The 25767-nt window shown below is 48.5% G+C and overlaps 1 protein-coding gene across 5 annotated transcripts; it reads right to left on the bottom strand.

Annotated features, from left to right (window-relative positions):
* Positions 1–332: 332 nt before the first annotated feature.
* On the bottom strand, positions 333–20404 carry ZBTB21 (zinc finger and BTB domain containing 21). Of its 5 annotated transcripts, none has more exons than XM_043474477.1 (3): positions 20255–20404; positions 6789–7531; positions 333–6689 (listed from the first exon to the last, which is right to left on the bottom strand). In XM_043474477.1, the coding sequence occupies exons 2-3, from the start codon at positions 7517–7519 to the stop codon at positions 4376–4378; spliced, it is 3045 nt and encodes a 1014-aa protein (XP_043330412.1). In that variant the 5' UTR covers positions 7520–7531; positions 20255–20404; the 3' UTR covers positions 333–4375. The 5 variants fall into 5 exon arrangements, with proteins under 5 accessions (XP_043330412.1, XP_043330413.1, XP_043330409.1 ...); XM_043474478.1 differs by having other exon boundaries at positions 333–5346; positions 5947–7531; XM_043474474.1 differs by having other exon boundaries at positions 333–7531.
* Between the last annotated feature and the right edge of the window lie 5363 nt (positions 20405–25767).

Below are 25767 nucleotides of genomic sequence, written 5' to 3' on the forward strand. Positions count from 1 at the left end.
GAATGATAAAAGATGCTATGTGGAATCCCTTAAAATGTGAAACAAAACTAGGGTGCTAATAAACATGTCCTTTTTTATGCATTTATCCCCACAATCACATTAAAAACTACCCATCTGGACAGTAAAGGAAAAGGTGGACAGGCAAATACTGCTGCTTATGGGTTTTACTATGTATCTGTGGTGCCTGAATAACTTAAGCTTAACCCACCTGGAGCGGTGGGGGGGATGAAATCTCTCTCACAGCTCTTATGTGGGTGGCAAGGGCTTTATCTCAGCTTCCATAAACTATTATATCATTCAAGTCCAAAACATACCAATGAGACAACTCAAAACAAAATACAGTACAAATTTATTGACTCCACTCAATCTTAGTTGAGATTTAAGCAAAGTAAACAGACAACTGGATACAAAGAAGCGATGGCTTAACATTAGATAGAATCCTATTTCACTATGAATTTTCAGTCCAAAAAAGCTTATTCCTAAATAAAACTGAACAATGATTTCTCTGCTGAGGCATATGAAACAAAATACACACAGCTATAAAACCACATTTGTTGTTCTTTTAGCAATAAGCATTTATTCAATAAAAATTTTGAAACAGTCTTGGATTAATGTCAAGAAGAAATTATCACTTTTGCAAATTAACCAAGTATAACTTTGTGGAAAATCTGGACAGCACGAATAAATGACTAAAGAGCACTGAATTCAATGCTTTTAAAGATTTACAGTAAAATACTTTGGTTCCCAAATGACTGCCTCTAAATGGGATTTTTAAAAAACCTGACATAGACTCATTTTTTTTCTCCTCCAGAATCTAAAGACAGACCATGAGTTTTCTCCAGTCACATGGCAACGTGACGCCCTGGCGCATACCCAGGAAGCACACCAGAAACTATGCAAACGCCAAACTCCTTAAAGTGCTAAAGCCACAAGAGAAAAAACTATGTGTAAAACTTAAAAAAAAGCCAGTGTTAAAGAACTTATTAAAGATATGTGCTAGCATTACTGAAATCAATAATGCTTTTCACAATTATTGCAAAAAACATCAAAGAGACATCAGAAATTGATAAACTGACTTGTAACATTCCAATATTAATTAGTGCAATTTATAAAGAAACCTGTTACGAATGACATGTAATTATTTTTGCAGTAAGAAATGAAAATAATTTTACTTTCTAAAGTTCCAGATTATGGTTGTATAAACACACACACACACACACACACACACAGAGTTTGAGGGAACAAAGGCCGACTTGGACCAGTCCATTCCTGTCCCTCCCTCATCCAACCACAGGGTTGGCCTGAACACACCTCTTTTCTCCATTGAAGGGCACATTTTATTCCGGTCTCAGTTCCTACTCTTAGCACCCATGGGTGCTATGTGTGGACCAGATGATCACCGATTAAGTGCTGGGGTTATATTTTTTAAGAGAAGGCTGGGATGATCTGTTCCCAAACAGAAAACCAGGAACCACATCCATCTCCCTACAGATGCAGACAACATCACTCAAACTGTTGGTTGTATATTTTGACAAAGTTATAAACGCATATTAACCATAACCAGTTCTAAAAGTGAATAGTCTCTTACTCTTTAAATATTTTTACTATTAAAAAAATGTACAAGATTTGTTACCTCCATTACTTATTTTGATAAAAAATGCCCTTTTTGTGGTGTTCCTCCCTCCCCCCAAATGAAGAAAATGATCAGATAACAAGTTTTCAGATTAACAAAGAATATATTAAAACATCTGACATTCTTTCCACAATTGCATAAAAAGGCAGGCATCCTGAATACGTACAAAGGAGTTAAGGAGCTTTCTACATTTCCCAAAATTAATTACAATCAGAAAAAAAAAAAAAGATTTTCAAGAATATCTTTACTAGCTAGCGCATTTCAGCATGAAAAGACCAATTTGTCTTATAACAACAGGCTGAGTTAAACAGTCTTAAAAAAACTTTACTGAATAAAGCAATTTATCTGTCTTTCATTATTTTACATCTTAACATTTAAAATAGTCAAATGAGAGGAAGCCTATTTTTTGACCACCAAAATAAACTCTTCCAAGCCTAATGCTTTTAAGGTACAGTATAAAAAATAATAGAAAAACCAGAACTGCATTATAAATGTTTTTGGTTCAAAATTTTATTTGAAAACTTATGTTCCTTGCCTAGACAAAAATGTGGACAAGACAAAACACTGGCAATTTTTAAAATCTAACAGATATGCGGAGCCTATATTTAGATCAAAAATATTTTTTTTTTTTTACTAATTAATGTTATTAAAAAATCTTCAAAAATGTAGCATAAAGGTTCAAGTCCTGGGATACTGAGTTTACAAAGCCAAGATCCCATGAATCAGGGAATTATCCACCCAGCCTCCAGCGCCATAAGAAAGCATTACTCTGGAGGGAAGTGTCTTCTTCTGAAGTGACAGCTACCAGGGTGTTCAGAGTGAGAAACACCACATTATCCAGGGAATGAACTCCTATCCTAACGCTTCACAGAAAACCACATGCTCTCACTCTGTCTTTAAAACGCATAGGTTTGTTCAAGGAAATCTAAAGATGGCAATAATCAATAATGGCAACTTAATTTTATTTTCTCCACCAAATTTAAGAACAAAACTAGGAAGTAACCACATTTGGGGACTTTTGATAGTTTCCAAATGAAAGAATAAAAGGCAAAATTGCATATGTAGTTTCTACAATATACAAAGTCAATTAGAACTTTATAAAAATGCTTGTGTTTCAATAAAAAAGTAAGAATCTCTTTCCTACTGTTGATATGGAATGTGGGTTATGAGACTATGAACAGACTTCTGCCAGAGGACCAGTTTAAGTACTCGGTAGAGTATTTCTCAGTCACAGTAGTTGATTTTCTTATCTGAAAAAAGAGCTTGCAAAAAAGTTAATAAACTTGGAGGCTTTACCATCAAGGTCCATCATTACTTTGAAAGAATTTAGGGGTTTCAACAATATTCCTACTTTTATGTATCTCACTTCCCCACCCCGGCCAACGAAATAAAATTCTTTTCCTTTTTAAGCGTCCCAATGAACTCTGGATTATACCGACTCAAAGGCTTTAAATTACAATTTATACAAAATAGGAAAACAAAAAAAGAAGCCCAAGCACTATGGGCCAAAATAAGTAGCAGAAACTAAATGTGGACCCTTGAGACTACTTTCACACATATTTACGAAATATTCAGCAGTGCCTTAAAGAAGGATGGTTCCACTATGGACATTTTACCACTGTAAACTCCAAAAAATCCTAACAGAAATCACAACACAAAGAGGCAGGAAAACTGATGACTGTACAGGTTGTTCTTGAAAAGGGTGTGGAGACCGTGGTGTGGCTCCTCCCTCTGCTTCAAGTGTCTCTGAAAGTGAACAGTAATTCGGGGTTTAGAGCAGCTGCACTCACTCTGGGGGGTGCTGTGTGAGCACATGTCCTGACTTTACCTCTTATACTAACGTTAAATTCAAAATTTGTGCCGTATGCTAACTGTTTTCTGTCCCTAATACACAGAGCTTCAACCTGTGATGGCACAAACGGGGGGAAGCAAACCTGCACAGCCCCTTGATGCTGGTCTGAATTTGGGGCCCTGGTGGGTGCTCTGACCACCACACCCACCACCACCACCACTTTGGAAACCAAGGTGGAGGGCTTCCAGAAATCTCCATGCTTTCCTTTCCTGAGTCTTCCATCACTAATTATATGAAATGACCCAAGAGCAAGTTTTTTGTTATTTTATATAAACCTAAGTATTACTATTGCTGATTTTAATTTCTCACAATTTTCATACAAAAAAGGTTCTAAATAACCACAAAATACCAAATATTTATTTTTATCAAGTGTCAGGATATCTATTAAAGTTGAGGTTTATTTTATTTTTTTTTAATTTTATTGCTGAAGTACTCTAGGATCTTAATACTGCAAACTACTCCACTTTGTTCTCGTGTGTTTGGACTTGAGAACATGGCTAAGATGCACGAACTTAGGTTTCTTCATAGAATCTAAAGAAATACTTTCATAGTGTTTCAATAACTGAAAATCAGTAAGAAAAACCCAAACCACCTCAAGTAGATTATACTGACACCATGGGATGCGCAACCATGCAGACAACCGAGAACAAGCTTCCACAGTAATAAAGGCGTTGCTGTAAGGTCCAGAAGCACAAGGCTGTGCGGAGTTTTCCTAGGTTGAGTAAGGACATTTCTCATTATATCAGTTTACCTCAAACTTATATTCAAGCATAATAATTTGCAACCTTTATTATTCTTCTTTAAAAAATATCTTGTTTTTTTTTTTTGACACAGTTCATGACTCGGGCTGAAGTCTGGAGACCAGCTCTTGTCTCCAGGGCTGAGAAGTCTCAGTTGTGGGTCTGCTCGTGGCTCCAGAGGCTGAAGGCTGTCTTGAATGTCCTGTGGCAGAGCTTACACATGAACTGTCTTTTAAAAGTGATGGCGGAGAGGGGGGGCGCATGGTAGAACAGCGTGTCTGACTCTCGGGGAGCGAACAGCTTGTCGGCGGTGGGAGTGGGGGTTTCAGGCAGGCCTGTGGGGCTGTCGGGCTCCAGGGGCTGGATCTTGGGCAGCGGCGGGGGCAGCGGGGGTGGTGACGGGGAGCCGGCGGGGCCCGGGCCAGCCTCGGGTTCCCGGTGCACAGGGTCCTCGGAGGCCTGGGCCATGTGGGACTGGAAGTGGCTCCAGAGCCGGAAGTTGGTGCGGAAAGCCTTGTTGCAGACGTGGCAGATAAAGGGCTTCACAGAGCACAGTAGCTCCTGGTGCCGCTCCAGCTGCTTAGGTGCCGGGAAGGTCTTGCCGCACTTCTCGCAGGGCCACAGGTCCTTGGGGGCCGCGCCGGCCTCGGGCGCCTCCTCCTCGGCCTCCTCCGGTGGCTCCTCTTTGACCTGGATCTTCAGCGGCTTGGAGAGGCTGAGGTCCTCGGGGAGGCAGGTGGAGTCTTCGGAGTCAAAGTTCACAAGCTCAGGGCCGCGGCCGCTCCCCGTGGGGTCGTCTTTGGTGGCAGGGGCCGCGTGGTCGGCTCGGCCAGGCTCGGGCGGGACAGGGGGCCGGACAGGGCCGGTGGCCTCGCCATTGAGGTCAGGCCGGGGTGGGGAGGTGCCGGCGGCCGGGGCCATGCTGTTCTGATTGTGCACCTCCACCTGGTGCCGCCAGATGCTGAAGGCCGACTTGAAGGTGCGCATGCACTCCAGGCACGTGAGCTTGCGGAACTCGCACTTGCCCTCGTGCTCGCGCTTGAGCTCGGGCGAGAAGAACCTGAGGCTGCAGTAGGGGCACACGGTAGCAGTGCGGCACAGGCGCTCGTGGTTGCCTTGCTCTAGGAGAGAAGAGAGCTTGGCGTTACAGAGGCGGCACAGATAGAGCTCCGGGCCGCCCGCTGCGCCCCCGGCGGCCACGCGCTCCCTGGGCCGCGCGGCCCTGGCAGCCCCAAGCGCCTTCTCCCCCGGGTGCATCTTCACGTGCTGCTTGAGCTGTGAGAGGAAACGGTAGGCCTTCCCGCAGGCCGTGCACACATACGCGCCCTTGGCCCGAGAGCGCAGGCCCCGCTTGAGGACCTGCGCTGGGGAGCTGCCAGGGCCCTGAAAGCCCGGCCGGCCGCGCCGCAGCTTCAGGATCAGCGCCTTCTTGATCTCCCGCTCTCGCACAATATCAATGAGCTTCCTCTGGAACTTCTCATCCAGGACAGCGTGGGAGCTGGCGGCCGGAGCCGGATTTTTCACCACACCGTGCTGCGTCTGGCAGTGCGTCCACACTTTGAAGTTGGTGTGAAAGCGCTTGTGGCAGATGTCGCAGGCGTACGGCTTCTCGGGGTTGTGGTACATGTTCACGTGCCGATGCAGGCCCGCCGTGGATCTAAAGATTTTAAGGCAATGTTTGCATTTAAACTTTTTGTTTGGTCTCGTGCCCTCCAACTCACCGAATTCGTCTTTGTTCAAGTCAGAGCCTGGGAAGTCGGCCTGGAGGGCAGATGGGCTCGAGCCCTCCTCACGGGGGTCTCCCGAGCCCGGTGAACCTGGGCTCTCAGCCTTGGGCTGCTTGGCCGGCAGCCTCCTGTCCGCCTGGAACCGCCTCTTGGCCGGGAGTCTGCTGGGGTCTTTCTGGTCGTCTTCTGTCTGTAGGGCCAGGTCTCTCGTGGCGGCCGCGGCATCCCCCACGGTGACGCGAATGATGTCGCATGGCTCCGGGGGGCTGCGCGGCTCGGCCTTGACCCGCACCTCCGGCCCCGGGGGCGCCCCCGGCCGCTCAGCCGGCTGAGAGGCGCTAAAGGACCTGAGGCGGTGAGGCTGTGGGGCAGGGGCCCGGGCGTCGGGGGCCGCCGTCTCGCCCCCGTCCTTGGAGGGCGGCCTCTGAGAAGAGAAGGCGCAGAGCACGCTGCCCGCCACATCGCCCGAGCCCGCGCCTGGGGAAGGCTGCAGCTCGGCAGTGGGTGTGTACACAGGGACTTGGCTGTCCATGGACAACGACCGGCGCAGGAGGCTCTTGACGAGCGGGCCGCTGCGGTCCACACCCTGGGCCCCAGGCGCCGGCGCTCCGGCTGGAATGACCAGCCCCAGCCTGGAGTAGTACAGCAGGTTCCGGTCCTCCCCCGGCCCACTGCCTCGGCCCGCCTCCTTCAGCAGGAAGGGCGTCTCGGGCGAGCCCCGAAGGGATAGGACGGGCGGCCGCGGGCTCCGCAGCGCCAGCTCCACGGCCACGCCTTTGGGGAGCAGGGTGCTGGCGCCTGGTCTTTCGTCCACGGCCGCCCGGTCCAGCGGGGACTTCGAAGGCGGTGCCACGGCCCGCTTGGCCAGGCCACCCCGGCTTGGCTCCTCTGAAGGCCCGGCGAGCTCAGGCGGCCTCGCCAGAACCACGGGGCCATCTTTCGGCCAGCTTTTTTCAGCTGGAGCCACGTGGTGCAGGGGCTCCGTGGGCTTGGGGCCAGGGGGCTTACTGGCGTTTGCCTTGACCGCGATGCCTGGGGAGGGCAGGGGAGGGTGGCTCAGCTCAGGGGTGTTCTGACTCCCGGCTTTCCCAGGGGCTTCATTCCTGCTCTGACAAACGATGACGCTTCTCTTTTGAGAAGCGTTCTCCTCATCCTCGGTGAAAGTCTTTTTTCTGTTGGGACACGTGGGAAAGGGGGCCTGGGGCGTCTTGGAGGCAATGTTCGTCAGGAAGGAGATGCCCAGGCTGTAGCCGAGCTCCTGCACGGCAGCCAGGCTGCTCTTCTCCACGAACAGAGACGAAGAATAGATGTAGTTCAGGACGTTGTCGAAAGCATCTGGCTCACAGAAGTCCAGCTGGAATACAGTCTGTGCCTCGTTCTCCTTGTTGGTGAACAAGCTCTGGAAGTATTCACTGCTGGCGGCCAGGACGTTTTTATGAGCTCGGAACTTCTGGTCACCCACGATGAGGAGTGCGTCGCACAGCTGCCCCTTGAGCCGCTCCTCGTTGAGGGCGCTGAGGAGAGAGATGGCGTGTGCGGGGTTGATGTAGTGCAGCAGCCCCTCCATGCTCGGCCTTATCTGAAAGACAGACAAAGTCACTGTGAACAAGGCCGTGCGATGCTCCCCCTGTGAGGGCTCCTCAAGGGCAGGGAACAGCAGCTGTCTTCTCACCGGTGTCAATATTTAGCAGACTGTGGCCTGACAAAAACTTCTGGATGAATAATCTTATTTAAATAACACAGGAAATACAAAGAAACAAGTATTACGGCTTAAGTAGGTCATCGATCATTAAGACTGATGAACTTGAGGAAGTAAGTCTCTGTAACAAGCGTTTCATACCATCAAAAAGGCAGCTAGAACTTGGCGGGTATGTAGAGAAGCAATATTTGAAAACAAGGTTTATTATTTAGGGCCCTTATGCATTTAATGCTTAATTCTATTCCTTATTAGATCAGAGTAAGAATGAAGTACCAAATCCTAGTCCACAATTCTGAAAGGAAACAGTTTTATTACTGGATATGATTAAACACAATGTGAATTAACAATAGGCTGTAGAGGTCGCAAAAACAGGTAAGAATTTGGAAAGAGAAATCATTTACTAATTACTATTGCATCAACGTGTTTAAAAAAGTTAGAAATATATAAAGAAAAGTTTCTTTAGTTTCTTATGCTGAACACCATGTAATCCGAATACTAATTCTTACCAAATTACACTTTCAACAATAGCACAATGGAAACTTTAGCCTGGATCTAAACTTAATTATACTAACTCTAAACCTAAGGGGTCTGACTTGAGATTTCACTGAGACTCTTCAAGTCTGTAGGTGAGATTTCAAGGCCTAGTGGCTGGGTGCTGGCTCCGCCCTTGTGGTCAACTAGTATCTGGGATCATCAGGTCCCTCACACAAGACCGTAACAACTGTGCCCTCCTTTAGGGCTGCACTGAAAATTACATGAGCCTGAATCTCATACCTGGTAAGGGCTTGACAAATGTGCCATTAATTTTCACAAATTGCAGGGTTACTAGACATTTAATTCAGAATAAAAGTGTCTAGATTAACTTCTGATGAAGATGAAGCCATTTCACACAGAGACGATGCTTGACTCTCCAAATCTTTCTCTCAGGCAGCTGCTGCCATAACATCATCTCATCTCTTTGGGCTGGTTTTACAATGCCATCTCTTCTTTAAAATACTTAAGACATTTATTTTTAATATAAAATGGATTCAGAGTAACTAAGATTGTTCAGAGAGTCTTAACCATTCTCTAGAGGGCAAACTATCAATACACAGACATGGCACCCAGCACACCTGCAGGTTCTCCTCTGGCTTCAAAGGATCAGCTTTTACTGGTTACCCAGCCTCTGGTCCACACCCTCTCAGTATCCCTCTAGAAATACCCACGGGACATTTCATGCAAAGATGGGCACAATAAAGGACAAAAATGGTATGGACCTAACAGAAGCTGAAGATATTAAGAAAAGGTGGCAAGAATACACAGAAAAACTACACAAAAAAGATCTTCATGACCCAGATAACCATGATGGTGTGATCACTCACCTAGAGCCAGAAATCCTGGAATGTGAAGTCAAGTGGGCCTTAGGAAGCATCATTATGAACAAAGCTAGTAGAGGTGATGGAATGCCAGCTGAGCTATTTCAGATCCTAAAAGATGATGCTGTTAAAGTGCTGTACTCAATATGCCAGCAAATTTGGAAAACTCAGCAGTGGCTACAGGACTGGAAAAAGTTAGTTTTCATTTCAATCCCAAAGAAAGGCAATGCCAAAGAATGCTCAAACTACCGCACAATTGCACTCATCTCACCTGGCTAGCAAAGTAATGCTCAAAATTCTCCAAGGCTGGCTTCAACAGTACGTGAACAGAGGACTTCCAGATGTTCAAGTTAGATTTAGAAAAGGCAGAGGAACCAGAGATCAAATTGCCAATATCTGCTGGATCGTCGAAAAAAGCAAGGGCGTTCCAAAAGAAAACCTACTTCTGCTTTATTGACTAAGCCAAAGCCTTTGACTGTGAGGATCACAACAAACTGTGGAAAATTCTGAAAGAGATGGGAATGCCAGACCACCATACCTGCCTCCTGAGAAATCTGTATGCAGGTCAAGAAGCAACAGTTAGAACTGAACATGAAACAAAGGACTGGTTCCAAATTGGGAAAGGAGAACATCAACGCTGTATATTGTCACTCTGCTTATTTAACTTCTATGCAGAGTACATCATGTGAAATGCTGGACTGGATGAAGCACAAGCTGGAATCAAGATTTCAGGGAGAAATATCAATAACCTCAGATATGCAGATACCACCACCCTTATGGCAGGAAGCGAAGAAAAACTAAAGAGCCTCTTGATGAAAGTGAAAAAGGAAAGGGAAAAAGTTGGCTTAAAACTCAACATTCAAAAAACTACGATCATGGCATCTGGTCCCATCACTTCATGGCAAATAGGTGGGGAAATAATGGAAACAGTGACAGACTTTATTTTCTTAGGCTCCAAAATCACTGCAGGTGGTGACTGCAGCCGTGAAATTAAAAGACACTTGCTCCTTGGAAGAAAAGCTATGACAAACCTAGACAATGTATTAAAAAGCAGAGACATTACTTTGCCCACAAAGGTCCATCTAGTCAAAGCTATGGCTTTTCCAGTAGTCATGTATGGATGTGAGAGCTGGACGATAAAGAAAGCTGAGCACTGAAGAATTGATGCTTTTAACTGTGGTGTTGGAGAAGATTAAGAGTCCCTTGGACTGCAAGGAAATCAAACCAGTCAATCCTAAAGGAAATCAGTCCTGAATATTCATTGGAAGTACTGAAGCTGAAACTCCAATACTTAGGCCACCTGATGTGCAGAAGTGACTCACTGGAAAAGACTCTGATGCTGGGAAAGATTGAAGGCAGAAGGAGGGGGGGACAACAGAGGATGAGACTGCTGGATGTCATCACAGACTTGATGGACACGAGTTTAAGCAAGATCTGGGAGTTGGTGATGGACAGGGAAGCCTGGTGTGCTGTCATGCATGGGGGTCACAAAGACTCAGACACAACTAAGTGACTGAATTGACAGCCTCTATGGTCTTCAGCAGAAGCCACAGAGGCTGCCACCTGGAGTGACCAGTGTCTGGTGGCCCCAGGTCTCCCTCCCTGCTGCCCTGGTTTCCTGCTGTGGTGCTGACTCGACTGACAGAGGCAAGGCTCTGCTTCCAGGGACGAAGCTCGGGGCCTGTAGCTTGTACATAGACAACTGCCTCGGTCAACCTGCGCTGAGTCGCTGTTCAGTCTTGCCTGGCATCGTTTCACCTTGATGGTGAGTGCCTCAGAGAGACATTTTCCCTTCTTTTTTTCTGATAGCCATTTAAATTTCTTCCTTAATCCTACTACACTGTACTCACACATCTAATTATGTGCAAAGAAATCCTCCATCATTTACAGAGGTCAGCAGAGAAAAAAATAAGCTTATAAATGCCACACTCGTAACTTAGCTGCAATCTGAGAACTATTTTTAGTGCAAATAATTTTTGAGACAGCTAGTTCAGATGTTGCCTCAGGGACAGAGAGGCTCAGGAGATGCAAAATCGAAAGTCTGGACAAGTACTTTCCAAAAGGGTTCCTTAAAATCAATTTAAAATTGATGTAGTCTTCCCTCGGTATCCACAGAGGGCTGGTTCCAGGCTCTACGGACACCAAAATTCAGAGACGCTCAAGTTCCTATAAAAATGGTGCAGTATTTGCATATAAGCTACGCACATCCCCCCAAACACTTTAAATCATCTCTAGATGCTTACATCAATGATACCTAACATGATGTAAATGATACTTAGATAATTGCTGGTGAGCAGCAAACTGAAGTTTTGCACTTTAGAACTACCTGGATTTTTCTCTTTTTGAATATTTTCCATCTGCAGTTGATTGAGTCCATGGATGTGAACCCCATGGATATGGAGGACTGACTACAGTACATTCCTTCCTGTGGCTCAGAGTTAATACAGTTAAATGTCAGTGCTCTAGATCCCCTAGATCATGGCAATTCACTCCAGTGTTCTTGCCTGGAGAATCCCCATGGACAGGGGAGCCTGGCGGGCTACAGTCCATGGGGTTGCAAAGAGTTGGACGTGACTCAGCGACTAAGCACAGCACAGCTCTAGGCTAAGGTGCTAGAGCTCTCTGAGCCTCAGTTTCCCCACCTAAAATAATGATAGTATTAATAATGCTACTGAGAGTTAAAGGAGAAAACCATAATTGCTACCATTTATTCAGCACCTATAACACACTACAGGAACTTCACATATCATTCACTGATTCACTCACTCAACAAAATAGCATTTGAGGCGGCCTAGAAGACACATGGATGGGCCCTGAGGATCACCAAGGGGAGGGCACACAGGCAAAGGGAAGACAAGGTCACAGCAGGGCTGGAGCAGAGCTGAGGGAGCTGTGGAGGAGGATGCTGAAGGAGCGTGAGGAGGCATCATGCAGGGCTGGGTGGGCCACTGGAAGGACTGCACTTTTTACTAGGGCAGCTGCTGGAAGATTCTGAGCAGAGGAATGACAACCACCTGAATTTTGTTTCAAAAAGATTCCACTGGTTATGCTGCAAAGAATGGAGCACAGAAGAGGCTGCAAGCTGGGAAGCCAGCTGAGAGTCCACTGCAGGGATACATGCCAGACAGCGTGGTGCCTGGACTGGGGTGGCAGGAGTGGATGCAAAGATAACCATTAGAATTTCTAAAGGATTGACTGCAGAGGATAGGAAGGGGAGGAGATAAAGTGTCTCCAAGGTTTCTGCCAGAACTGGAAGGATGTCCTTACCTGAGATGAAGTTTGACAGAAAAACTGGTGCAAAATTTTTTTGGGAATTTATTTAGATATTCTAAACATGCACAGGAACCTGGTCGTTTAAGGAACCCTTTGGGGGCACCCTTTCCTGCTCCACTTTCCCTACAAGCTTTCCTGTGCTGCCTGGGGTAACTTCCCAAATAAATATCTCAATCTGAATCCGTGTCTCAGGGTTGGCTTTTGGGGGAACCCAAACGAAAAAATCAAGGGACTGTGTGAAGACAAAACCAAGTGAGATGTTCTGCGTCCCTGGACAGAAAGCAGTGCTGACCCACACACCATCTGCTCCCTACTCCTACATTTTCTCACTTTTAATTGTTCAGAAAAGTTTCCTTGTCTCCCTTCCAATTATCATGACCTGTATTTCTGTTCTAAGTAACTGCTTCTAATCCCTAAACCACAGGCTTCTATACTCCTTGGATGAAACGGAATTAGGGAAAAGTCAACTTTGTCACTAACAGCTGGGTTGTTAAGAGGAATAGTCACTGTCCAGGAAAATTATTTGGAGTTGAAATCTATTCACTTAATTCTAGCCATCATTTACAATTATCAATGAGAGCCCTGCTTAAAAAGCAGCTAAATGTGTCCAAACCCGACAACCAGAGCAGAACACCTCCAGGTGCTGGTTTTCCACTCCATTCCCTAGACACTGATCAGACATGAGTGACAGCTGACATCTGAGGGTTTACTCTGCTGTAAACACACTACTGTAAACATCTTTTGTGTTTACATTATTAAACTCATTATTTACACCAACCCGAGGAGGTTGTACTACTATGATCCCCATTTTACAGCTGAGAAAACCAAGGCACATGAGGTGAGGTATCTTGCTCAAGTCTGCACAGACAGTGAGGAGCAGAGCAGAATTCTCACCAGGTGACCTGGCTCCAGAGGCCAAGGAAGATCTTTCCACCCACACACCACCTTACCTCTAGTTCCCTCTCTTAGTTCTCACATAAACATCTGAAATAGGCACTGTCATCATCCCTGTCTCACCAATCAGGGAACCCAGACACCGAGAGTCGGGGCAGTGTGCCGAAGGTCACCCACTCAACTGACAGTAGGGCTGGGAGCCTGGCCCCAGAGTCTGTGCTCTTAGTCATCATGCTGCACGCTCCTCATGGCCGGGCGCCTGTCTAGTGTGTGCCAGAACTGGCCAGACAGGGAGGCTGTCAGTCTTGACAAGCATGGTCCTGCCTGCCTCTCAGTCTTGCGTGGGAACAGGACAAATCGATCCCTCACACACTCTGGTGTGTAAACGCAGGTGGCAGGGTGCAGAGATACAGACAGGAGCAGAGGTGAGGCACTGGGTCCAGGTGAGAGGAAGGTTGGGGAGGCATTCCACAAAAGAAGTTTCCTGGAGAAGCTAAAATGTGGGAGGCAGGAAGGATGGGTGGAGGACATATCAAGGACAGGAGCAGTGTGTCCAATACACAGAGACAAGACCAAGTGCCTGGGGGAGCAAAAGACACATGCAGAGGAGGGCAGGTGATGAGGCTGTGGAGCGGGTGGAGGCATGAGGCCCTGGGAGCATGAGTAAGGCCCCTCCAGGGTCACTGGAGGACAGTGACCCCTCCCATCCTCTTCAGGAGACAGACCAAGGGCTCTGGGTGCTGGGGATGGGAAGGGTACGCAGGCACAGCAGCGCAGACTCCTCACCGTCATCCGTCATGCAGAAGCCCTTGCTGTCACCTTTCCATTCAATCGTCAAAGCTTAACAACGGAGCCCCTCCCGGGTCTAGCAGCAAACAACGATCATTGTGGACTTTAGTGTTTTCATGACACAGTAGGTGTACTTATTGAGCCTAAGAACTTTATTAAAAATATAAAATGCTACACTAAGAATGCAGGCAACAGAGATCATGCCTACTGAGTGTCATGTGATAATCAAGATTAGGGTGATAATCACACCCTTTGTGGCTGGTGGATATGCAGACTGAACTCTCAAAACCACCTGCCTTTTTGACTCTTCGCCCTCAGAGAAGGCCAGTTTTGGTGCTGGAGGTACTTTCTCCTTCATAAATCTGCTGACTCATCAAGCCCTCATCACTCAGTATGTTTTAATTGTGGACACACAGGGCATCCTGGGTCTGATGGTTCTGCTATAGACACGCGCTGTGACTCGGCCCCTCCCTCCCACTGCTCGTCTCCAGAGGCCCCAGTGCAGGAGTGCCCAACACTGCTGCAGTCACAGGGGAAACCTTGGCCCTCTTACAAGAAAAGTGGGTGAAACAGGGGAAAAAAGGTCCCTTCCCTATGGAAAAAGCTCGGAGGAATTCCCCTAGGAAAAGCAGACTCTGAAGCAGGGCTGGCTTGCTTACCACTTGGGTCCTTGAACAGAAATCCTCCCAAACTCTGCCTGAATTGTGTCTATTTCATGTTGTTTCCTGATATTTCAAAATGAGAAAATCTTTACAGTTAACACTCCATGGCAGTCACTACAGCTCCATGGGAAAGACTTTCAAAGTCATCTACTTGTCTCAAATCCTGGCTTTGCCATCACTAGACCTGAGTACAAGTTTCCTTAACTTATTCAATGAGACTAACAGCTGCCCACCCCATGGGATTCTTATGAAGGACAACAAACGCAGTATGTCTGCAAGTTTCCGGTACATACAGTGTTTCCTGTCTGTAAGCTGGCACTTGACTTCATCCTTCTCTTCCTTTCCTGAAAGTTTCCACAGTAGGAAAGACACATAAGGATACAAAAAGTGCTATGAGAATAATGATTTTAGCAAGCAGTTAACTTGGCTCAGGGGTGGGAGGGTAGACGAGTGAATGGTGGGGATGTGAGTAAAGATGGGGACTAGGTGCTCACTGGATGGTTATGTTACCACAGACTCCACTCTTCACTGTATTGTAGACATTTCCCAGAAACATGCATCTAACAGTGCCAGCCCAGGGCTTCAAAACCCCAGAAGCCCCTGGTTTGAAGTTCCAGTTCCCTAGAAAAGCTTCAATGCCCTTCACAACTGGATTCCAGAAAACTACTCCATACCATCACCTCAAAGTCCTCAGGGACCGTGTGCTAAGACGGAGACTCCACATCTTAATATAAGTTAATTCAATGCAAATAATTCCCTCTTTATACCAACTGCAGGAAGCTAAGATTTTTAAGGAGATGGCGGAAGGGTAGGCACTTTTGGACTATAGAACATTCTGGGGCTATAAACAAAAGAAGGCAAAGCAGAGCTGACACTTGGATAAAAGGAAACTGGGAGGTGGATGAGGGCCGAGAGATGAGGGGCCAGATAACCTCACACCAACCAGCTTCTGGAGACTAATGCCCAGACTGGCACCAGAGCTAAAGGTACACTGCAAATCAAATTTGCTCCTAGACTAGCTCATAAAACCCTTGCTACCAGATTTGTAGGGAAATATCTCTTTACATCCAAAACATTAATGTGAAGCTGAACTCTGGGCACACAATGCTTTGGAATGTTGGAGATTGCTTATATAGTCCTACAAAGCAAACAGAAAAACAAAGCATCTACATTTGACTCTGTAATATAAACACACACTGTTCACCCCCACAGCCTTACCTCTGGGCTCAGCCCTGACTCTCCTTGATATCACTGTGAGATGGTGACAGGAAGTCGGCTCTGAGGTGAGGTCTTATCATGGCTCACTTGGAGATAATGCAGACATCCAGACACCATCGACAGCTCCTCAGATTTCAAAGCGGGCCTGGCTGATCTGACCCTTGGAGAGCAATGATGTCACTGCCTTGGGTCCCATTTCCCCACATGCCCAGTCTCCCTAGAGAGGGTCTGATCCGGTCTAAGGTGTGCGCTTGGCCACGACCAGGAGAATGCGTCTCATCAACTAAAGCAGCTCCTGCTTGGCACTGGCCGCTGGGCAGCCAGTGCTCCTTGCACTAGAGCGCTCCATCCTGAGTGGTCTGTCGGGCCTCTCTCAGGGCTGGCTACACCACCAATGCTAAGTCTGCTAGGACACTCTCTTTTGAAAAATGGGCTCAGAACAACAAAGGCAGAACCGAGTGGAGCCGGTGCATCTCAGTCACAGCCCGAAAATGCAGCCCGCAGTGCCCACTATCCAGACTCCTGCAGTTACCCTGGTTTTCATCCTTCCTGGTCCCACTCTTTGTTTTTTCCTTCACCCTCAAGAGCAACCCTCCACTTTTAAAGTCAATTTCTTTTTCTATTTAAGCTGGTCTGTCAGTTTCTGCTCTTGTTACAAAAGGACCCCAACATATTTTCAAGTGGTATTAGGTTCTTCCTATCATGCCCTCCAAATCCACCTTTCATTATTACTGCTGCCAGATTGGCTTCTTAAAACAAAGCTCTGATCATTCCCTGGATGTGCGCATTAAGTATTACTATCATTAACTCAGCTTATTTACTGAGCTATTATGTGCAAGGCGCAATTAGACATAAGGAATACAGAGGTGCATAGGACAGACAAGGCCCCCACTTTCTTGTGGGGTAAATCAGACAGTGAACAAGGAAACAAAGAAGGTAACTCTGACTTTGTTAAGAGCTACAAGGTAATAAACAGGGTGCTGGAACTTGGGGGAGTAACCAGGGTTTGCAGAAGGTGGTAGGGAAAGGCCTTGACGTCATGGCTTAGCTGACACCTAAGACCTCGGTAAAAAGAAACAGAATGATGAAAACAATGGCTCTTCATAGGTTAAAACGCAAATTTTTAAAAACATGGACTTCAGGGTTCTATCAATCTGGTTTCAAACTACTTTTAAATTCTCTTTGCTTTAGTTATTGCCTTGTGATAACTTCCTGCTTCAGATACTTTGTCTCTGAGACACGACCTGCAGGTCTTGCCTCTTCTGTTATCCAATGTGCAATGTCCCAGAGGTCCTCTGACCCCTCCTCTGACACTGCTCAGCTGAACCTCACTCACTCTTCCAAGCTCAGCTCAAAGCCCATTTCCTCCATTAAACCTTCAGTCATGGGCTGGACTGTCCCACAGGGTCCTAACCCCAGCACCTCAGAATATAAGTGGATATGGGGACAGGGTCTCCTAAGAGATCAGATGTTACAATGAAGCTGTAAGGGTGGCCCTAACCCAACAAGACTGGTGTTTCTGTAAGAGGTGGGGATAACGACACAGACAGCGACAGAGACTTTGTAAACACAAAGACGACCATCCACAAGCTGAGCAGAGAGGCCTCGGGAGAAATCGACCCTGCCAAAGCCTTCATCTTGGACTTCAAGGCTCCAGAATGGTGTTCAAGGCCCCTGATTTGCGGTGCTCTGTTATGGCTGCCCTAGATCACTACACTACACACACCTTCCTGGACCACTGCTGTCTGTATCAAGCAAACACCTTTCAACTCCAGTATTATTCCACAGTGTTTCTTCAGTGCCGTGTACTGTTAGCTGTCTCTTCTCCCAGCAGAACTGTAAGCTATTTAAGGGTTAAGACTCTATTTAATGTCTTTTGATACTCTTCACAATGCCCAACATGGTACCTTACACAACAATAAATACCTGTTGATTTTTCTGGACTCTTGACACTCTAATTAGATGCAGGAGTGGAAACTGTGCCTTTTATTTGTTTTCCTAAAGCAGAGCTAGTCCCATTAGTGCCCTTTAGAATACTGTATCGATTTTTCTATTGCTCCCTAGATAAAACCCAACCAAACTCTCCAGACTGGCACACAAGAGTCTTCATATTCTGATCACAGTTCACCTCCCCACCCCTACTGGACAGCATACAGGTGAGCATTTACCCTACCCACGTGCACAGTTTCCACCCACTGTCTTTCTTACCTTTCCTTCACTTGTAGAACTTCTACAGAAAGATCCAAACGTCACTGCCTCTGCAAAGCTCCACAGATGGCTCCTGGCCACAGCACCTCATTCTTCTTCAGTAACATAGCTATCTTAAGTTACCTGCCTCCACATCTACCCTCTCATGAGAGTCCATGAAAGGAAGAACCCTTGTTTTTAGCTGTGTATTCCTAACGCTTCACGCAGGTCCAACAGGTGCCTCCTGGACAAAGAGCGAAACCATCAGGAAGGCTCGAGACCTGGGCTGGGCCGGGAGAGCTGCAGGTGGCAGCTATCTTTGCTTTTGGTATGAGTGGTTGTGGCCTTAAATCCTACTGGCCAATGACTCCCAACTCTGCACTCCTGCTTAGACTTCTTAGGACTCTTCCATTACAGGATATGCCCCTTGTCCAGAACCATACGTATGATCCTAACTCTGACCCCCACATCTGCTGGCCTTTACATATTCCATTTAGTTTGGTATGCTGCCAACCAGCAGGTCTCTCAAACTAGAAACCTCTTCTCTTTCCTTTCTAGCCAGTGACCCAGCCTGTCAAGCCCTGCTCATAAACAGCTCTAGAGTCTGCTCTCCTCAACCCCACTGACGCTGTGGCCAAGTGAAATGGTTCCTCACTCATCTCCCGCTAACCCAGACACTCACTCTCTTCAATAACTTGGCCCCTCTTCTGTTAGACACCTAATAGGCCCTGCCGTAAACTATCTTAAGTTCCTCAAAGGTGGGGGTCATAGCCTTTCCAACTTCTATTTCCACAGAATGAAGCACATTAAACGCGGGATAGTGTTAACAGGAAGAATGAATTAAACCTCAAGTTATTTTTAAGAAAACCAGTGCCCCAAATTTCTACTTTATTTTTTAACATCGATATTTAGCGATTCTCAAATTCAAATGTAACGACTATTACTCATTAAGGTGGATGAAGGATTTAACTCCAAACATCAGAGGGTAAAAGATCTCGAAAATAACCGTCAAGGAGTAATCTAAAATGGATTAACCCACTGTCTTCCAAACAAGGAAACAGTACACAATGCAGGCTCCGTCTGGATGACTCAGGGTCAGCGTTACGAACACTCATGGACTCTGCTGAACACGCTGGTGCCCTCAGATGCTAGCCGTGAGCCGCGCCTGACCTTCGGCACCAAGACCCCTAGGCTGCTAGACCGTGCGTGGTCTGGTTAACGCTTCCCCCACCTCTCACTGCCAGGCCATCCCGCCGGAGAACCTGTCTCTAAAATTACCCCGCCCGCTAACGTGCTGCTCGAGGGGCTTCTTACAGAAGCCACGCAGTGCTGCGGGCTGACTGCGTATCAACCCGGGTGAAGGGCAAGGACCGCGGAGCGCTCCTGCGGTCAAGGGCATGCTCTTCTGTAGTGAGTCAGTGAACTTGCTCCAAGTGAGGGGTCTGGGCGATGAGAGAAAAGATGTCGGGGACGCCGACAGAGGAGGTCGCTGGGGCGGGGTTACCAGCGCGACAGGTCGGGACTCAACAACTCCCCTCCCCCCCCCGACCCCCCCCGCAGGTTGCGGACCGGAGTTTTCTGAATTGGGGGCGGGGGGAATCCGCATTCCAGCACGACGCTCGCGACCAGCGGTGGAAAGTCGGGGAGCCGGGTCCTCCCGGAGGGGTCGGTCGGGGGACGGGGCGGGGAGACCAGTCCACTTGGGTCACTGGTTGGATGTGCCGCTGGCCGCCAGGCGGGACTCGAGGGGGCGGTGGGGCGGGGGTGCGGGCCGCGAGAGGTGCGGGTTCCCCTGCACCCCAGCTTCCGCGTATGCTCGCGCGCCCTGGTGGACACCGGCCGGCTTCCACGCCTGCCCGGCACGGAGCACGCGCCCTCGGCCGGAAGGCACCCCAACCACCCGGCGGAGGGGAGCCCGGCCCGGCGAGGGAAGCCCAGTGAGGGATGGAGCGTGCGCAGTGGCGAGGGCGAGGCCAAGTGCGGGCAAAGAGCATGCGCAGTGTGAAGGCACAATCGGCTACGTGGGAGCCCGGGGCATGCTCGGTGAGAGCCGGGCCCGGCGCACGCGCAGAAGCGCTCGGAACCCGCAACCCGCTGGCGGAGAGAAAAAGGAGGAGAGAGATCACCTCAGAGTTACGTCAGGAAAGGCCGCGTTTTGCGGGGAGGCTATGGCCTCCCACGAGCCCCGCAGTTCTCCTGGGGCGAGGGGCGTGACAGCTACTCACCGGTCTTCAGCCCCGAGGCAGACGCCAGGCCCCTTTCCGCTCACACTCGGCTCGCGCGCGCCGCAGCCGCCGCTGCCGCTGTGATTCCATCCATCTTGAATTTGACGTCATCCCACACCAGGGATGAGGTCATCGCAGGCAGCGCTCGTCACGTGCGCGGCGCTATGATTGGCCACCGGGCCGCGGGGGGCGGGGCGAGGGAGGTGCGCAGCGCGGGGGGCTGGGCGAGGGCGGGCCTAACGGCAGCCGGGTTACCGCCACCGCTGCTGCCGCTGCCGCGTCGTCCCGCGCGCGCCTTCCGCTCGAGGTTCTTCCTCCTCCCGCGCCGCCCGCGCCCGCGTCCTCTCCCGGCCCTAGGCGGGGTGCGCGTGCTCCACGGGCGGCCCTGAGGGGAGGCGGCAGCGGAGGCTAGAGGGGCGCGCATCGCGAGGGCGCACAAGAGGCGGCCCGGGTGGGCTTGGCGCCGCGGGGTCACGCGTTGGTGGGCTCGCCGAGTGGTGCCCCCGGGTGGGCGCGCTGCGGCGGCGCCTCCACTCGCCCCCTCGGAGGACGCTTCTCCGACGGCGGCGTCGTGGTACCCCAGGTACCTCCAGATCCAGGTGCCTCCGGCGGCTCAGATGCCTGTGGAGGCACGCGGGCTGCGACCTGCCGAGAAGAACCGACCTGGGCGGTCCGGTCGTGGGGACCACTCAGGGCTGACCTGGGGCGGACCGGCCTCCAGGTTCCTTCCAATTGAACAGGTGGGGGTGGCTGCTCTGCTTTGCAGCCTCCCGCGGCATCCGCTTGTCAGCTGCGCGTTCCGAAACGCGTTCACTCTTATAGTCATTGATTTAAAGATCACTGGGCAGCTAACTTCTCTCCCCTCTCATTAATTCTCACTTGCCATCTGGTAGACTGTCGTTTTCTTGTATGAATGTTACAAGCGCGTCAATTAGAAAACTCACTTCACTCATTCAAAACCGGAAAATTAGTGTGACAGAAATGCCAAACTGTAAACACTAAGAAAGGTTCTGTTAGGCAAGATAAACATACATCTGGATGTGTTCCCCAAAGCCAGAAGAGATCAGATTGGAAGGGCGAGGAGACTGCGTTTTTGTTTGTTTGCTTTGAGTAGAACATGCTGGATTTTAGTTCTACCAGGGGTCCAGTCTGTTCCCCCTGTGGTGGAAAGTCAGAGTCCTAACCTCTGGACCCTCAGGGAGTTCTGGAGACTGCCTTTTAAAGCGATAATTTTTAAGACTGATGCTTTAATTCCTGGATTTTAAACCCATGTTGTTTAACACTATTCAGATGTCTTAATTTTCAGATAAAATGTTTTTTTAAAGTTGAATTTATGCACATGACCCGAGATAAAATAATTTATGAAATGTTTGAAGAATGTGTAAGAAATTATCTTGTCTTAGGTTGACTAAAATGAAAAACGTGTCCCAAGTGAACAGCTCTATTGTGAATTGTTTTCGTTCCTCTCGTTTTAAGAGGACTCAGTCTCAAAGGAAGAAGCTTGCGCCTCAAAGTCTTTGCTGCAACTATTTAAAAACTTTATATAAGTTTTTTTGTATTTTGAACTAAATCGTGGTGGAGCAAAAAGTGGCTTTGAACATAAAAGAACAGTGATTGTAAGTCTTTCAAAAGGACCTTGAGTTTTACGGTTCTGTGTGGTTAGGCTGGGTGAGCATGCTTTACAGGTAAGAAAACCTATATACCAGCTGTGTAGCCAGAGCTAGAAACTCAGTTGTCTGGTTTTTAGTGTACTACACCAGATGCCAAAAGCAGTTCTCTGCCTTCGTCCCTTCTAGTTGCCTCAGGAGGATCCACATTGGTGTCTCCTGTTTGAGAACATTTCATGGAAAGGGGTCTGAGTGATAGGACTGGTGCTGTGGGTGAGAATCTGCCTGCCAGTGCAGGGGACCTGGGTTTGATCCCTGGTCCTGGAAGATTCCCCATGCCCCTGAGCAACTAAGCCAGTGCACTACTGAGCCTGCATGCTGGAACTACTGAACCCTGAGCGCCTAATGCTTGTGCTCTGCTACAAGAGATGCCATCGCAGTGAGAAGCATGTGCACCACAATGAAGAGTAGCCCCCACTTGATGCCACTAGAGAAAGTCCCAGCAAAGGGACAAAGACCCACCTCAGCCAAAAATAAAGCATAAATAAATGAAAATAACAATTACCAATAAAAATCAGGCTTCCCTGATGGCTCAGACAATAAAGAATCTGCCTGCAATGCGGGAGACCTGGTTTCCCTCCCTGAGTTGGAAAGATCCCCTGGAGGAGGGAATGGCAACCCACTCCAGTATTCTGGCCTGGAGAATTCCATGAACAGAGGAGCCTGGCAGGCTGCAGTCCATGGGTTTGCAAAGAGTCGGACATGACTGAGTGACTTTCAGACAGACCAATAAAAACGGGGACCCTGACTGCTAGATCCAGGGGAATCTTTCAGTCTGTTCAGCTGGCCCCGTTGGTTTGTGGCTCTACCAATTTAATCTTGAAAACTACTTGTTTCAGTGATGCCTCATTCCCCTGGATTTTCTTTTTCTTTTTTGGGCCATGCCATACGACTTGCAGGATCTTAGCTCCCCAACCAAAGATTGAACCTGGGCCCTCAGCAGTGGAAGTGTGGCGTCCTAACCACTGGAGAACCAGGGAATCCCCTGCTCTGGATTTTCTGCCTACTTGTTTAAGTGGTGCCTCCTCCCCATGAATTTCCTACCCGTTATCTGATCTTTGGCTCTCGGCCTTCCCTGTCAGCTCCTCTGCCCAGACCCTGCTCACACTTTGGGTCTCCTGATGTTCTGACCTGGCCCTCTCGTTCCACTCACCCCATGCAGTCCTGTCCATCCCTGGGACGTGAGCCCAGCTGCCTGAGCCAGAGGCTCTCCCTCACTGCCAGTGTTCAGCCCATCACCAAGGCCACGCCAACCACCTCCTGACTGTTCCTCTGATAACGTAACCACAGCGAGTCCAGCAAATTTCTAACTGTCTCCCCAGCTGCCAAGATGTATCCTTTCAACCCACAGTCATGCTGCAGTCCACATGATCTTTTTTAAAAGCCAGAAGTATCACACCATCCCCTTGCTCAAGTTGTTGATGGCTGTCCACTGCTTTAAGGATAACTTTCAAATTTCACAGTGTGGCTGACCAGCCTAGTGACAGCCCACTTCTAATTAATCCTGTGTGCCTGGCACCCACATGGACGCACAGTTTCTCTGAACAAGTCACGCTCTGTCTTCGCCTCTGAGCGTCCTCATGTGTGTATGCTTTCTCCTGAGAAGTTCCTCTCCCAACCCTGTGCACGGTCTGTCTTCCCTTGGTAATTTTATCTTCCTGGTTCACATTCTGCCTTCCTCCCCTGTCATCACTCAGCCTCATTCTTGGTTTGGTGCTCCTGCTTCGTGCTCTCATGGTTGCTAGAGAAGCTTGTTCAACCCTCATGCACATGCTGTTGGATTTGCCTGCCAGTAACCTCTCCCCCTCAGTAGGCTTCCTGTCCCCCCTCTGTCTGCCCAGTTCCCAGAAGGGTGCTGATGCTGCAGTTTTTTGGCCACCTGATGCGAAGAGCTGAATCATTGGAAAAGACCATGATGCCGAGAAAGACTGAAGGCAAAAGGAGAAGGGTGGCAGAGGATGAGATGGTTAGATAGCCTTAGCGACTCAATGGACATAAATCTGAGCAAACGCTGGGATATAGTGAAGGACAGGGAAGCCTGGTGTGCTGCAGTCCATGGGGTCACGGAGAATTGGACAGGTCATAGTTGCACCATGTAGAATCTTTACTTGTGGCACTCCAACTCCTAATTGTAACATGTGAGATCTAGTTCCCTGACCTGGGGTTGAACCTAGCCCCTCTGCATTGGGAGCACAGAGTCTTAGACAGTGGACCACCAGGAAAGTCCCCTAACATCTTTTTATTGCATATTATTCATACACAGATGCCTCCCAGTGGGATTTCTAGCACCATATACTTATATATTTATTTAGCCAAAGTTCAGTTTAGTCACTGAGTCCTGTCTGACTCTTTGCGACCACATGGACTGCAGCACGCCAGGCTTTCCTGTCCATCACCAACTCCCATAGCTTGCTCAAACTCAAGTCCATTGAGGCGGTGATGCCATCCAACCATCTCATCCTCTGTCATTCCCTTCTCCTCCTGCCTTCAATCTTTCCCACCACCAGGGTCTTTTTCAATGAGTCAGTTCTTTGCATCGGGTGGCCCAAGTATTGGAGCTTCAGTATCAGTCCTTCCAATGAATATTCAGGACTGATTTCCTTAAAGATTGACTGGTTTGATCTCCTTGCAGTCCAAAGGACTCTCAAGAGTCTTCTCCAACACCACAGTTCAAAAGCATTAATTATTTGGACATGGTTCAAAAGCATCAATTATTTAGACACAGTTCACTTCATTTATCTGGCCAGTTTCTTGTTAGACATCACTATTCAGATAACCTACAGCTCTGTGCTCAGCAGACTCATAGATTAGCTTCCTAGGTGCTTTCTCTCTTCCCTTAAACCTGTTCCTCCTCCCCTAACCCTGTCCTACTAAGTGGGGCTGCCCTGTCATCCCAGCCAGAAACCTGATAGTAATTTTAGACTCTCCTCTCTCAGTGTCTGCATTCAGCCATCACCCAGGCCTATCAGCCTACCTCTGAACACCCGATCTGTCCTCAGCTGCCCTTCTGCTGTTGCTCCCTGCCTCCAGGGCTTCTGGCCAGTCATTGTAGCCGCTCAACCAAGTTCCTGTTCTGGGTTTGCACCTTCCCTTCCCAGTCCAGTTCGTTTTTAGCCCGATATGAGTGCAAATCTGATGTCTGCACCCTCAGTGCTGGCAAGGCCTACAAAGTGGAGTGGAGGCGTCCCCACTGCACTGATAGCGCCAGCATGCGTGGCTGGGACAGACACCGCCTGGCTCCCCTTTTCTTATTCAATCTGTTGGCAGACCCCATTTCTCCTCCGGTCATCAGCTCAGGCCTCCGGTGCCTGTGCTGTGCTTGCTCTCCTGTGACACCTGTCCATCCATTACTGGCTGTTCACGGGCCAGCCGCTCCACTAGCCTGTGGGCTCCTGGTGCAGACGCTGCGCCCATTAACCTCTGTGCCCCCAGCTCCAGACCTGTGGCTAGCGTCCTGGGCCATCTGCCTTTGATGACCAGTTTTCCCTCAGGAACTGTCACCGTGATGTCCGAGTCTGAGTCAGTAATTCTGTAAGTTGACTTCTTTGCATTTCTGGTACCAAACACCTCTTTCATTAATTGGGGTTTAAAAATAGAAGCCTCTTCATACTTGGAAGTGGGACTTTTTCTTTTTTTTTAATTATTTTGTGCTGGGTCTCCGTTGCTGTACACAGGCTTTCTCTAGTTGAGGTGAGCAGGTGCTTGGGCTTCTCATTCGAGTGGCTTCTTCTGTTGTGGAGCATGAGCTCTAGGGCGCGAGACTCTAGTTTTGGTGCAAGGGCTTAGTTGCTCTGAGGCATGCAGGATCTTACTGTACCAGAAGTCAACCCACGTCTGCTGCATTGG

The sequence above is a fragment of the Cervus canadensis genome, chromosome 7 (genome assembly GCF_019320065.1).
Source record: "Cervus canadensis isolate Bull #8, Minnesota chromosome 7, ASM1932006v1, whole genome shotgun sequence".
NCBI classification, from domain to species: domain Eukaryota; kingdom Metazoa; phylum Chordata; class Mammalia; order Artiodactyla; family Cervidae; genus Cervus; species Cervus canadensis.